This window comes from Boleophthalmus pectinirostris, unplaced genomic scaffold, assembly GCF_026225935.1.
Source record: "Boleophthalmus pectinirostris isolate CB_2022bp ecotype Guang Dong unplaced genomic scaffold, ASM2622593v1 HiC_scaffold_17, whole genome shotgun sequence".
In the NCBI taxonomy this organism is placed as follows: Eukaryota; Metazoa; Chordata; class Actinopteri; order Gobiiformes; family Gobiidae; genus Boleophthalmus; species Boleophthalmus pectinirostris.
The window spans coordinates 16,194,294-16,207,905 of NW_026571115.1; the positions used below are offsets into that span (position 1 = coordinate 16,194,294).

The 13,612-nt window shown below is 36.9% G+C and overlaps 2 protein-coding genes across 2 annotated transcripts in view; one reads left to right on the top strand and one right to left on the bottom strand.

Moving 5' to 3' along the window:
• The first annotated feature begins 3,670 nt into the window (after nucleotides 1-3,670).
• Nucleotides 3,671-5,378, top strand: aanat2 (arylalkylamine N-acetyltransferase 2). The gene is made up of 3 exons (XM_020935654.2): nucleotides 3,671-3,900; nucleotides 4,072-4,226; nucleotides 4,618-5,378. The coding sequence occupies exons 1-3, from the start codon at nucleotides 3,732-3,734 to the stop codon at nucleotides 4,921-4,923; spliced, it is 630 nt and encodes a 209-aa protein (XP_020791313.1). The 5' UTR covers nucleotides 3,671-3,731; the 3' UTR covers nucleotides 4,924-5,378.
• A 132-nt stretch (nucleotides 5,379-5,510) lies between these two features.
• Nucleotides 5,511-13,612, bottom strand: part of rhbdf1a (rhomboid 5 homolog 1a (Drosophila)) — a 49,254-nt gene continuing 41,152 nt past the window's right edge. Inside the window, exons 6-18 of the mRNA XM_020933077.2 lie at nucleotides 13,273-13,395; nucleotides 12,922-13,085; nucleotides 12,186-12,437; nucleotides 11,962-12,073; nucleotides 11,804-11,878; nucleotides 11,466-11,627; nucleotides 11,270-11,370; nucleotides 10,363-10,426; nucleotides 9,896-9,990; nucleotides 9,734-9,809; nucleotides 9,399-9,499; nucleotides 7,489-7,642; nucleotides 5,511-6,443 (exon numbers count right to left, since the gene is read on the bottom strand). Coding sequence (XP_020788736.2) covers nucleotides 6,024-6,443; nucleotides 7,489-7,642; nucleotides 9,399-9,499; nucleotides 9,734-9,809; nucleotides 9,896-9,990; nucleotides 10,363-10,426; nucleotides 11,270-11,370; nucleotides 11,466-11,627; nucleotides 11,804-11,878; nucleotides 11,962-12,073; nucleotides 12,186-12,437; nucleotides 12,922-13,085; nucleotides 13,273-13,395 — 1,899 coding nt within the window. The 3' untranslated portion in view covers nucleotides 5,511-6,023. The remainder of the gene's footprint in view (nucleotides 6,444-7,488; nucleotides 7,643-9,398; nucleotides 9,500-9,733; nucleotides 9,810-9,895; nucleotides 9,991-10,362; nucleotides 10,427-11,269; nucleotides 11,371-11,465; nucleotides 11,628-11,803; nucleotides 11,879-11,961; nucleotides 12,074-12,185; nucleotides 12,438-12,921; nucleotides 13,086-13,272; nucleotides 13,396-13,612) is intronic.

Consider the following 13,612-nt stretch of genomic DNA (forward strand, 5'->3'; position numbering starts at 1 on the left):
TTTTATTCTTATTAATACTGCCCTCTAGTGTTGATTCACTGTACATTTCACTGCACTTGAAACAACACAAATATTAAAAAAGCGCACATTACACTATTGTCTGATCTGTTATTATGCTGTTTCCTCATCACAAATATACCTAGAGTTGTGTTTTGTTTCAATTGCACATGTTTAACACACAAACCTTGCATATTTAGAGATCTCTCAAACAGAAAACACTCTGTTCCACCTTGTGATGTCATGTGGTAATACAGGAAGTTCCCCAGTATTTTGAAATTCCATAACCTTCACATACTACAACATACTACATTTTCCACCCTAGAATTGCCAGTATCTACTGGACAAAAGGCAAAAGGTAACTGTTAACTGGAAAACTACCACCTCATGACATTATAAAAAGATGACAGGTTACAGCATTTTGAGCTTTGGAGATGTAGACAGACTAATAATAAAGGGTTCCACAAACATCTCTGAAAGAAACCAAACAAATCTCCATGTATATTTTTGAGGTGGTAACAACATTAAAACATGGCTAAAAGCTCACAAGAGTAGGCTACATTTTGTGCAGTATAGTACCTTTAAAGACAGTCTTCTTTCCCATAAGAACAACATTTTCCCATGCTACTGGTGTTACTTACAGTGTGTTTTTGTAAAGACGTTGATGCTTAGGTAAACATGGGTTACTGGTTTACAGAGGATCCAGAAGGCCAAGGATAAAAATATGTGTATCTTTCTCCAAACAACAAACGCATTAGTGAGAGAATAAGAATAAGAACAACCACACCCACCTCAATGTGTTCTCATATTTTAGGATATTTATGGCTTACGGTGGCTTAACAAACCGCAACAGACAAGCCAATACTGAATGTGCCAAACAACTTCATCTTTATACGTCATTGCCATTTAGTCACAGTAGGCTACTCTTTGGACCAGGATAAAAATATATAAATATATATATATATATATATATATATATATATATATATATATATATATATATATATATATATATATATATATATATATATATATATTATATTTATTTATTTATTTATAAAATGTAAATATAACATGTATATTAATAGTTTCCTCTGTTTGAAAGACATGTCATGGAAAACTCAAGTTATTTGCGGATACAAGTTGCTAAATGTGTAGGAGTGATGAAATGATCAAGTCATTTAATGAACCAGAATGCACTACTGTTATCGTATCATTCATTTGTAATGTCTTAATTAAATCACTGTGTTGAAGTGTGGGGAAATTGCTAGAAGACGCATGTACTGCCCTAAATTTCACTGCAAAAAGAGCCACCAGGATGGCTCACAAGGTCCACTATACACATCCAACAAACCCGCAGTTTTTAAAATCATCAGACTTAAAATGTCATGGTCTGGTAAACTTTAAAACAGCTCAAATTATGTTCAGGGCATCTATTAACTCTCTTACAGCTAATTTAAAGGATTTATTTCAAGTTCGAAATGCTCATCATAACTACAAACTTAGAGGTACAAAACATTTTATCAGCCAAAATTTAGAACTACTTTAAAGTCAATGTGCATCTCAGTATGTGAAGCTCATCTGTGGAATGGATTATCAGAAGAACAAAAAGTGTGTAAGAGCCTGGTCCAGTTTAAAAAGCTATTAAAATGAGAAATAATGAAAAAATACCTGGATGAGAGACAATGATGCCCTAAGCACAGAGCTTGATGTCAGGGTGCAGGGTCAGAGCGTGTTGGGTCAGTGTTGTGTCTGGACGAGTGTGTGAATGTTTGTTTTGTCTGTCTTGTCTTGTCATGTATAAAATACTAGTCTATTGAATATCTGAAGCGTCATTCTGTGAAGTGTGGGAGGGGATTGGAAATGTATAAGCTTTGAGGTTTTAAGTTTTATGAGGTTTTAATTGCACATTGGTCCCACATGCTCCTCAGGTAAAATCAATATAACAGATTCATGGCTTTCATAAGAGTAAACTGATGCTATAGATATGTTTTATTAGCTGTAAATGATCATTGCAGCTTTTTAGAGAGGGGCACTTTAATATGTACAGTATTTAAATAACTAATTTGAAGATATGCAAAGGAAAACTCTAGTAAAAACATTGTCAAACATATTCACTTTTACAAGACATTAACAGGTATATTTGAGCATATATTTAATGGACTGCAACATTATAATCTGATTATTATTAATGAGATGTTCACTTTATTTAGATATCAGAGATTGACAATAATTGGGCCAATATTGCAAAAAAAAAAGTAATATAATAATGGAATACTTAAAGCGTTTATATAATACCATATTTACTCTTGTGAGCCTTAAGCCATGTTAGAATGTTGTTACCTAGAGTTGTTACAAAAATACCCAAAGTTGTGTTTTGTTTCATTCACACATGTTTGAGTAACACTTTATTAGCCTGTCTACATCTCTATGATGTCATGCAGTGGTAGTTATAACAGCTACATTTTACCTTTTGTTTTTAAATCACCCAAATGATTCTAGTGTATGGAATTTAAAAACACAGTGGAGCACTTCCTGTATTATCACGTGACATCACAAGGTGGAACAGAGTGCTTTCAGTTTGACAGAAGAACTCCCTAAATATGCAGGTTATGTGTGTTAAACATGTGTGAACAAAACAGGTTAAAAGTTAACATTATAACATAGATCAGAAAATACTGTCATATAGGCTCTTTAACAGGCAACAGCTACCACATACAAAAAATACTTATACACTACTACTACCACCATCATTGCTATACCAGGACCTATGTGCACCATAAGTTGTATTCTCTTACGTAGGAGTAGTCTGTCGCATGAGGAAATGTCCAGCTGTCCTCATAAAGTTTTTCCATTACTGTTGCCAAACGGAAGCATTTGGACAAGTCCTTAATCCCCACAACAACTATTTCTGCTCTATCTCTGGGGTATCCACTAAACAATATTAAGGTTAAGCTGTGAGATGGGGACCTCTGGTATTGGAGAAAGAAATGAACTGTATCGCAAGTAAGAACTCTGATTAAGGGAGCTGATGTAAGTTGATCTGCATATATAAGAAAAAAAATCACTTTATAATAAGCTTAATAGAACCCTTAATAGAACCCTGTTTATATGGGAGTGAGCTGGTTTAGCTCTGGTCTCATTGGAGTACTCTCTTTTAATTAGTCTACAGTAAATCTCTTTGAGCTCCTTCTAATAAGTGGCAAATTCCTTAACCCACATGCCCTTGATCTACAAAAACATGTGCACTGCCCACTACAAACATGTACATGAGAGCAGAGCATATGTGGACATACATGTGTTCGGACTAATCCATCTTTAACTTAAATAAAACCAAAAATATCACTTGTATCTTCATAAAATTAACAAACACAATAAACATTTCACTTATAATGTGAACAGCAATGTAAGAGAGTCTCTATAAAATGCAGTTAGTGCTGTTCCAACTTTGTTTTTAATATTAAATCTAAATGTGGAGTCCTTCCAGTAATTTTAAATGACACGTGCCAAGATGGTTATCCTCCTTTAAGACGGCCACTTTGCAGGATGAGAAAAGGGGGCGTGGCACAGGGGGCGATCCAAGCACCTATGATCCCAAATAACACCACAGTCCCATCTCTGGAACGAAGAAGTTCACAGCTAGATCTGGGTGAACATCTTTGGCTACCACAGGAAAGGGTGACAGAGTGAATTTTACAGCTACTATAAGCTAAAACTATACATTTACATTGACAATGACGCAGCAGATGAGCAGTGGGTCTCCTTTTCTCAAGCCCTTTTTTTTGAAGACTCCAGTCAGTGTGGTGAGTTCGCTGAGGCAGAGGAGGCACACGCTACCAGCCAGCGAATTCAGGAACCTCACTCCACAAGATGCCATCAGTGTGTTTGAGATCGAAAGAGAAGGTAAGAGGACTTTAAAATACTAAAACAGCATTAAGATTTTACGTAAAAAAATATTAAAAGCAGCAGATACCAGGCTGAATGTATTGCCTAGATTATCTTTTTGAATGTGTCTAATGTGGCTTTTCTATAGATTAGTTTTTAATTACATTATGTTACCTCCTTTATCCGCAGCTTTTGTGTCTGTTTCTGGAGAGTGTCCTCTCACTCTGGATGAGGTGCTCAGTTTTCTGGGGCAGTGTCCTGAGTTGTCTCTGGGATGGTTTGAGGAGGGACAGCTAGTGGCTTTCATCATTGGCTCAGGCTGGGACAAAGAAAGACTCTCACAAGTAAGAACATTATACATATACAGTATTATCTGCCATTACATGGATTTTTGAAAATGTGAAAAACACGTAATTGTTATCTTTTACCTTAGTGTGTAAAGTTGTGCACAATGTCAGAGTGGTTAGCACTCTCACCTCACAACACATAGGTCTTGGGTCTGATTCCTGGATTCAGTAAGTGGACCATGTCAGTCCTCACACACAATGGATTAATTCTCCAGTTGGTAGGCTGCTCCTGACCAAGCACGAAGCTCAGCTTCAGAAAAGGTCCTGGGCACTGCCCCTTTACTGAATTAGTATACATTCCTTTATGGGGACAAAACAAAAATCTACCTTTCCCTATAAAAATGCTGTTGTGCATATTTGACATGTTTGTATTTTCGTTGTACCTCAGGAGGCCATGACGGTGCACGTGGCGGATACGCCCACAGTCCATATCCACGTGCTCTCGGTCCATCGTCACTGTCGGCAGCAGGGCAAAGGCTCCGTGCTGCTGTGGCGCTACCTGCAGTACCTGCGCTGTGTCCCAGGCATCCGCAGAGCTCTGCTGATCTGTGAAGACTTCCTGGTCCCCTTCTACCTCAAAGCAGGCTTCAAGGAAAAAGGGTCCTCTGCCATCACAGTGTCCAACATGCACTTCCAGGAGATGGAGTACTCGCTTGGAGGACAGGCATACACGAGGAGGAACAGCGGCTGCTAGTCTCACCAACCAGAGGAAAACCTATTTTGATGATGCAAAAGGACTGACAGATGATGATGATGATGATGATACCGTCAATCCAAGTCCAAAATAAATCGAAAAATGGGTTAACTTAAAATTGTATAGCTGCCAACTTCCTATTTATCTAATGTTTCTTGTCATAACGTGTATGCTGTTGGATACAGCTGTCTCTAGAAATCTTTTTTATTTTTGTAAATCTACATAAAATAATATATAACAATTTATCTTATATTATGAAGTTAATCTGTAAGAAATATACTGGAATTAAGATACAGAAGTGAAAAAACACAAGTCAAGGTATTTGTTGATATTTGTAAGTTACCATGTTGTGCTCAAAGTTGATTATGGAATAGGTGGTCATAATTTAACCTGTAAGCACTTACCTGTGCTCAAACATATACAGATGTATTATACACCTTTCAGTGCAGTGACAGGCAAAATGGAAAATAGAAATCCTTACTTAGGCTTTAAAAAACCTTGTATGATTTTGATTGTTTTATCACAGACGCCCAGTTGTACTCTCTATACAATAGAGCGGAAATGAGTGACTTATACTCCACACATGATTTGAGTTTAGTTCTTTTTTACTGTTATTTTCAGTTACATGTGAGTAGCCAGGTAGCTAAAACACTACCACATTCAGAACAACCATCACTTCTTGAGAAGCAATAAAGAAATAAAACATTCGAGTGCTCAGCAAACTGTAACAAAATTATGGCAGTAGTTGGTACATTTTCTGAACAAGGCACCAAAGGTTTTGCAAGAATTAATTTTTTTCCCTGCGTTTCTGTGACGTTGCCTGAATTGTAATAAAACTTTGAAGTTATAAAGTAAAAATTCTCTTTGTTTTTCTATAACCTCACATGTAAAGGGTAGCTTGACGAGGCTTAGAAAAGATATACCTTATTTTGACTGTGGTGACAATGGCAAGTAAACACATAGCAAGTCCATCCAATATTTAGTCTGATAAAAAACACAAGCATTTCACCATAGTTCACAGGAAACATACATCGCCCCCTTCTGGAGACATACACTGACATCCATATACTGTCCTTGTAGTCACATGAACATCCCCTGGTTCAGTGTAGGTGGGCATTCAGATCATACTTCTCACAAAATTTGTCCGTGAAGGGGATGCATGTGATCAGCTCGCACCACTCGCACTTGATTGGGTAGACGTAGAATAGCACCACGAGACCGGAAAACAGCCCAAAAAACACCAGCAGAAATACAATAATCTGGCAACGCTTTCGGTACAGGTCCATGCGCCCGAAACTGATGTAGGGCAGGAAGGCAAACGACAGGAAGAAGCCAGAGATAAAGCCGCAGATGTGGGCGAAGTTGTCGATCCAGGGCAGTAGACCAAATGCGAACAGGAAGAGGACGACGCAGAGAAGTTTGGTGAAGGCCCTCCAAGGTTGGGCGAGGATCTGCCAACTCTGGAATAACTCCACGAACAGACAGGCCAGGATGCCAAACTGTGAACCCGCTGGACCAACCTGGGAATGGGAAAGAGTGGGTTAGATGTGGGCAACGAAAAATCACAGTTTAGTGATTGAATTTGGCATAAAGTAATTGTTGTGGCTTGAAATCATAACCGCAAGTTAACAATAAAAATACATGTGTAGCTGAGTAGGTGGAGCTGTGAAATTAACCGAATTTTAGAGAAGACATATTGTGCTAGAGCCTGCTATATAGTCGTATGACACTTCATTCGTGGATCATTATGTTATAATTTGCATGTTTTCATTGTGGATTTTTTTTTTTTTTGGTACCAAATTGACTATGTGACACTGCCGAATCTTTCACATATCACCAATTTAGGAAATACAATTGAGGAAATACAAATTGAGTACAGAGCAGTGGGTGTATGCTGGTGGCAGTGAAGACAAGGATTATGGCAATATGGTGTCTTGAAAATAAGTGATTAAAGATTACTCATACATGCACAAATCACTCCAAATACAACTTTGAGAGGGTAAATGAGAAAGAGAGACAACTATAACATGGTTAAATGCTCGGAAAAGTCAATTTTGCATAATAGTTCTGCTTTAAATGGTATAGAGATTCAGTCATTTCCAATTGGTAAAGGCCTTTTTAATCGACAGGTCCACAGCCTCGTCTTCTGTCAATAAAAGAATGTGGTGCATTTTGAGGAGATAAATAGCAATGATTAAATCTACAGTGTGCATGTCCAGAAAACTAATATGGAGATACATTTATTAGTTTATAATAAGACAAAACTAAATAGAAAATCATGATCAGGAATACAGAAGGATAGATAATATTTTTGTCATATCACCCAGCCTATGAGGATGAAATTATATTGTGTTTAGCAAAGTCTTGGCCAGTTTACTGTTCTTAAATTTCCTCTTCCAAATCCCCAGGCAAAAAATATTCCCACACAGTAACACTAGTATTAGACTGTGCTCATGACTAATTGAAAATTCAATCTTATATGATATGATTACATACAAGTGAATGCAACTATATACACCCTATATTCAATTACATGGCCCTATCATGTTGGTAAATTTGAGTCACCTCTGCTCTGTATGGGAGAAAAATGGCCGAAGCCAAGTTGCCGGTGATGCCGCTGAGGATGTAGATGATCGATATCCGCAGCCAGCCCGCCAGTTTCTCCAGGTCTCGCAATATGGTCATTTGGAAAGCCACAGACACCAGACAGTGAAGGATCCTAAAGAGAGAAGGATATCAGCTAACATCACTATAAGACCAAAAGTGACAAATGCAATCACAAAATAATGAAGCATTGTCTTAAAATAAATAAGCATTGTCTAAAGAATGTAATTGAGGGATCAAAGTGCAGTTATTATTAAAGTTTAGTTTAGTTTAGTCTTTATTTGAAGGGACAATGTACAGATACCTTAAGCTCATAAAAATCAGATTCCGTACCACATTATAGCTGGTAGTAAACAGGTAGTTCCATCTACATAATTTGTTTTAGTCTTACAATGACAATGAAGACACCCCAAAGTCTTATTATGTAGAAAATATTGGATATAACATCCCCACTGATAAAATTATTATACTGCAGTAGATTATAATCGCATACATGCAAAGTTGCTTATGAGCATTTCTTACACCAGTGATCACATTGGTTCAAATACTTGGATTTGAATATGGCTCTTGGGGAAAAAATAATTGCCCACCCAGGTGGTAGAGGTTAGTGAATGATAAAACCAGCCAGCGACGAGTGCAGCAAAAAAACTAAAAAAAGTAGGTCAGATTGACACTAAAACTGTTGTTGTCCCTGTTCTGTCATGGTTATTTTTCAAAACATCAAACTGACAGTGGAGGCTATAGGTGCAAACATAAAGTGATGATGTGAGTCTAAAGAAACCTCACGTGTTGTAAAGGTAATCCCCCCCTGTAAGCCCTCAACAATAGGGCCTGAAACACTCCATATCTCATTGAGGCTTAATGAGTTTGAGGCGAGGGGCACTTTGTGTAATTACCCCGAGGGCAGATAGCAGACAGGCAGGAGATGATGGAACTTCTTCTTAACAGTGAGGTCAGACAATAGGCAATTTTACATGGATTTCTATTTATGCAATTTATAATCTAATTCAATGCTTTAACATCTCCTTTTATGTAACAATGCAGCAATAGTTCAAATGGTGAGTGAGGATGCCCTTTAACCCTGTGTGCAGGAGCAATACTGAGTTAGATTTACTCGAGTTAGAAATTTCCATATTGATAATGAATTTTTTATTTTTATTTTTTTATATTTCATTTATAGGATTTCATGAGTAATAATAAAAAACCCTCTAAATGCCACACTACTAGAAAATAATAATCTTAAAATAATAATAATTAAAGAAAGAAGGAAATTAAAAATAAAAACAAAAAAAAGGTCAGTCTTCATCAGACCAGATTATATTTTTGTCCTTTGTCCAATTACATCACCAATCAGATGTTTCAGGCTGGACATTTTATGATCTGGTGTTAGTTGTTGGCTCATTTAATCAGTGTTAAATTTCATTGGATCATTTAAGGTTAACTTGACTTCAACTCTCTTTCTACAACTTTTACAGAGAGTAAGAAAAATTTGTCATGTAATCTAGAAATATCCGTTAATGTTTCCAACTCAGCTTCATCCAGACAGTAAATATATTCAACAATATTAAAGTCAATATTGTATCTATCAGGTGTTCTTTGTGATTAAATCTACTGAAATATGAGCCCTGTGTAACAAACAGCTCTGATTCAGATCTTTTAATAACATGTTTTTGCCTCTACGTATAAACACAATTTTTAACACTGATCTGATCTATTTGTTTTCTCAGATAACTCCAGGAGTGAATGAGAACAAATGCCATGTTTTCAATAATATTAGCTTCAAAATATGTTACTGATGGATTCTTTTATAATTAAATTGTATAATTAAAATTTTTTAAATCATTTTCAATTGTAAAATTAGTTAGACTCACCCAGCGTGAAGGAAAAGAGAGAGCCAGAGCCGGTAAAACTGATCTGGGATCTCAGGGTTGAGAAACGGGAGCAGCCCACAGACATTATCCATACAGTGCACCTGTGGAAAACAGTGTAGGCTTTAATAAATGAGAAATTAAACTTTACTAGACAAACTTAAAGCAAATAATAATAAATAATAAAAAACACAAATTTGTGGGTGTGTACAAGGAAATACAATATTATACAATGTAAAGAGGAGGGATAAGGATAAGTAACAATAAGGATTTGGTTGTAATGCAGTAAGATGAAAATGGTTAAACTTTAGGGTTCAGCTCAAATAAAAGTCTCTTACCTGTGAGCAGAGAGTGGCCTCCTCGTGGAAGTAGCCCATCATGAAGTCGCAGTATTCTCGAGATGTGATTTCACATCTTTAATAACAGAAGACACAGACATTATTATTTAGTGATCAGGTCGAATGTGTGAGCCTAAATGTTTGTTTTGTAGATTCACGGACCTTCCTTTGGTTCCGATGCAGCACGGTCGCCCGGTGATGGTGCAGTCGATATGAGGCAGGTTGGTGTGGTTCCCTGTGTTGTACCTGGTGCAAATCTGTGAAGGAAAACAAGTTCAGAGTCTATAACATAATATTTAAAGTTAGATCAGATTGTGATCTAATGTAACCATTGTATTTTTATTTATTATTATTATTATTATTATTATTATTATCCTTTTTTCTTGTTTTGCTAGAAAGAGGACTGTAGGGGAATGGGCTGTTATTATGATTATTATGATTATGTTCCTATGTTTCCAATAATGATTTAATGAAAAAAACAAAACAAAACTGAATGTTGGCCAAAGTAATTTAAGATAAATAACAAAAAATAGGATACAATTCAATAATGTGGTATGTGTTTTAATAATGACAGGATTTCACAATATTGATTACAGTGATGATAACTAAATATCTGGGGCCATACTTACAGGCCATTTGGTGATGTCATCTGGCCATTCGTGAGGTGATCCTGAAGCCGGCTCTAGACATATCCTACAGACAAAAAAAAAAAAAAAAAAATCACTTAATGGGCTCTACGCACAGTGACATGCTAGCTGATTCACTGTGTCTCAACAGTCACTTTTATTAAAATCGTAAAATATAAAGTAAATATTTTTATATGTAGATAGATTATATGTCAAATTTGTGGTATTGTTTAATATTTATTATGCCTAAAAATTAGCATTAGCATTAGAGTTGAGACACAAACTTCTCCCTTTGTAAACACAGGTGTGTCCTCCTCGTAAGTATTAGTTTTATTTGTGTAGTTTTTAGCATGTTGTTAGTGACATCACCCTGCAGCTTCCTGTTTGCTGCCTTATCTTTAAATATTTAATCATTCTAACAAGACTCTGCAAAAAACAGAGATACAAAGGATGTAGTGAAGCTAACAGAGGTTATAGGGCGCTGCTGTGCACAGAGCCTGTTAAAGATGCACTATGTAACTTTCCGGGTGGACAGTTTGCCACTTGCATGTGTCAATGGAGATGACATTACTTTATCTAAAATGGTCAGATTTGTTTCTATTTTAACTAAAAATATGTATTACTATTGACTCTTTTATTATTTTCTTTAATAAAAACTGTTTAATATGATATTACATAAAAATCTCTATAGAGTCAACCAGGTAGCATAAACCCACCAGAAAGGTTACAGAGTTCACCTCTAAGTACAAAAAGTCATAGATGTTATATGGTGCTTTATGCTAATATATTTTTTTAATGTTTATAGTTGAGAAAATGCATTTTATATATAAACATTATATAAAAACAGCATTAATATTTTTTTATTAAAATTCAGTCCAATTACATCCACCTTTGTGTTACAATCAAATACCTTGGATCCTGATGGCAGACTGAGCCATGCTGCCTGTCTTTCCCGTTTAACTGTGGAGTGCTGGAATGCTTAGGCCACTTCACCCACACCGCGAGAGTACTCTGCAATCCCAAAACATAAGAGAGGAGCTCAGTGTTTAATCTGCACAGAGTTAATGAGGTTAGGATTTGGATAATTGAAGAGGGGGCTGACGGACCGAGCATTCTTCCTCTGTGGTCTGGACGCAGCCAGATCGGTCATTGCGCACACAGCAGGCGGAGTTGCGTTCGATAGCTCTCTTTTCCCTGATAAGATCGTGCACCTGCTTATCCTGACGCATGCATGGAGAGTATTTGGCCCCCAAGTGGATTAGGGCTTCCTGTAAGAGACAGTTAATTGTTTTAGTGAAAAGGTTATCGCATGGGTCAATACAAAAATGCGTTAAAGATCTAAGATTCCCAAACTGTGCTATGTATGACTGACATAATACACAAAAACATTTTCCCCTTCCACGTTTAATTTGAAATCATGGACATTAAAAGGCGGTTTACTTACTGAACTAGGCCCAATCCAAAAGTTCTCCTGCTGCACAAACTTGACATTTTCATACACACCTTTGTTTCTTAAAACCTTCAAATGTAAATAGGGAGAAAAAAAAATCAAAAATCTATTGATTTTGTTGGCAGTTGACTGTTAGTGACTGATTAACTTACAGAATCAACAGTCTCATGTTGGGAAAACCCCACAGGTGCAAAACCATAAATGCAAACGGCCAAAATAGTGATGAGTAAATGGACCGAGGTGATCCAGTAAGTGAAAAAAGGCCTAGAAAAGAAATACAGTTTAACAACTTTTAACATTAACATATGCATATTTCATGTTTAAATATGTGTTTTAACTTAGTTTATTAGTTTAGTAGTAGCAGTAACATATGTACCTATGGTCGTCCATGTCCTCTATCTGCCTCTTGACATAGCTGTCGATGCGTTTGCGGTAAGTTCGGTTTGTGAGTTTTCCGACCATCCCCAGTCCGTACGGCCTCTTCTCTCGAGCAAACAGTTTCTTCACTGGTAGTCCGATCCTCTGTCCACGCCGTTGTCCGTAGTTACTGATGACCTCCTGACGCAGAGGCACCTTTGGGGGGGCAGGGGTCCCCTCTTTGGCTTTCCTCCATCCTCTCTCCAATGGCCTGAAAAATAGTCAAAATATCATGGATTTTGTATTACAATTACTTGAATTGATCAAAGTTTATTGAATAAGTGATACTGACATATTGTTATTATAATTCAATGAAGGCAACTGAATTGAAGGTTCAAGTAGTTTCAAAATTGTAAGTGTGAAATTCATGTCCATTTCTATATACTGCATAGATTTGATATAGTTAGATAGATGGTGAGTGAAGAAGCTTGCCCACTAGATTGGAGTTATGGTATTCCCAAAAATATTAAATATCTAACATATTAATATAGTTCATACATTAAATTAAACAAATAAACTGTTCTCTAATGGCCTATATTCTATACAACTAACATAGGCCTTAAGCAGGTTCCAGGCTCATTCACTGAAAAACCTTCATCAGCACTTGTGTGACCTGCGGGGCTTATCTGAGGTTGCACGTGTGGCACAGTAAATCTGTGTAAATGTAAAGCGTGAGTTAAAGCAGCTGCACTTACAGCATGAGGTGACTCCGCTCCAGTTCAGATTTGTCCAGAGCGCTGCCCGTGAGCTCAGTGTCATCCTTTTTGGAGCTGGGCTCTGCGTCCTTCACAGCCGCCTCTGAGGGGGACTCGAAGACCTCATCTGCATATGTGGACAGCTCCTCATGCATCATAATGTCCTATTGTGAAGAAATAAATAATTCAAACATGTATTAACATTTGGTTGGATGGATGTTAATTATATTATCATATTAATAATTTGGCATTTACTTTAATCCAGATGTCTTTCTGGATATGTGACAAAATGTTTATGAAACTTGACTAGCTCACTATATTAATCTGTGGGTCTCTAAATGATTCACTCACTCTTGCGAAAAAGGATGTGTCCAGTTCATCGGGAAAGTCCATCACATCCTCCTCCATGAAACTGGCTGGAGTGAAGCTGCGTCGATGGGCCCTCCGCAGCGTGCTTTCTCGAAACGACCGTCCCTGTAACAGCACACAGAGGTTTGAGTCCTGACAGATGTTCTCCATGGTCCCATGTTCTAGTTCAAAAGTTACTAAGGTACACACATTTATATTCCTTAAAATTCAGATCAGGGGTTCCATAGTATTTCGAGTTGCAAAAATAACCAAAATAACTATCCCCCCACTGTAAAATGTGATCATCAGCTGTAATATTTTCAGTACATTGAAATATAAGTAA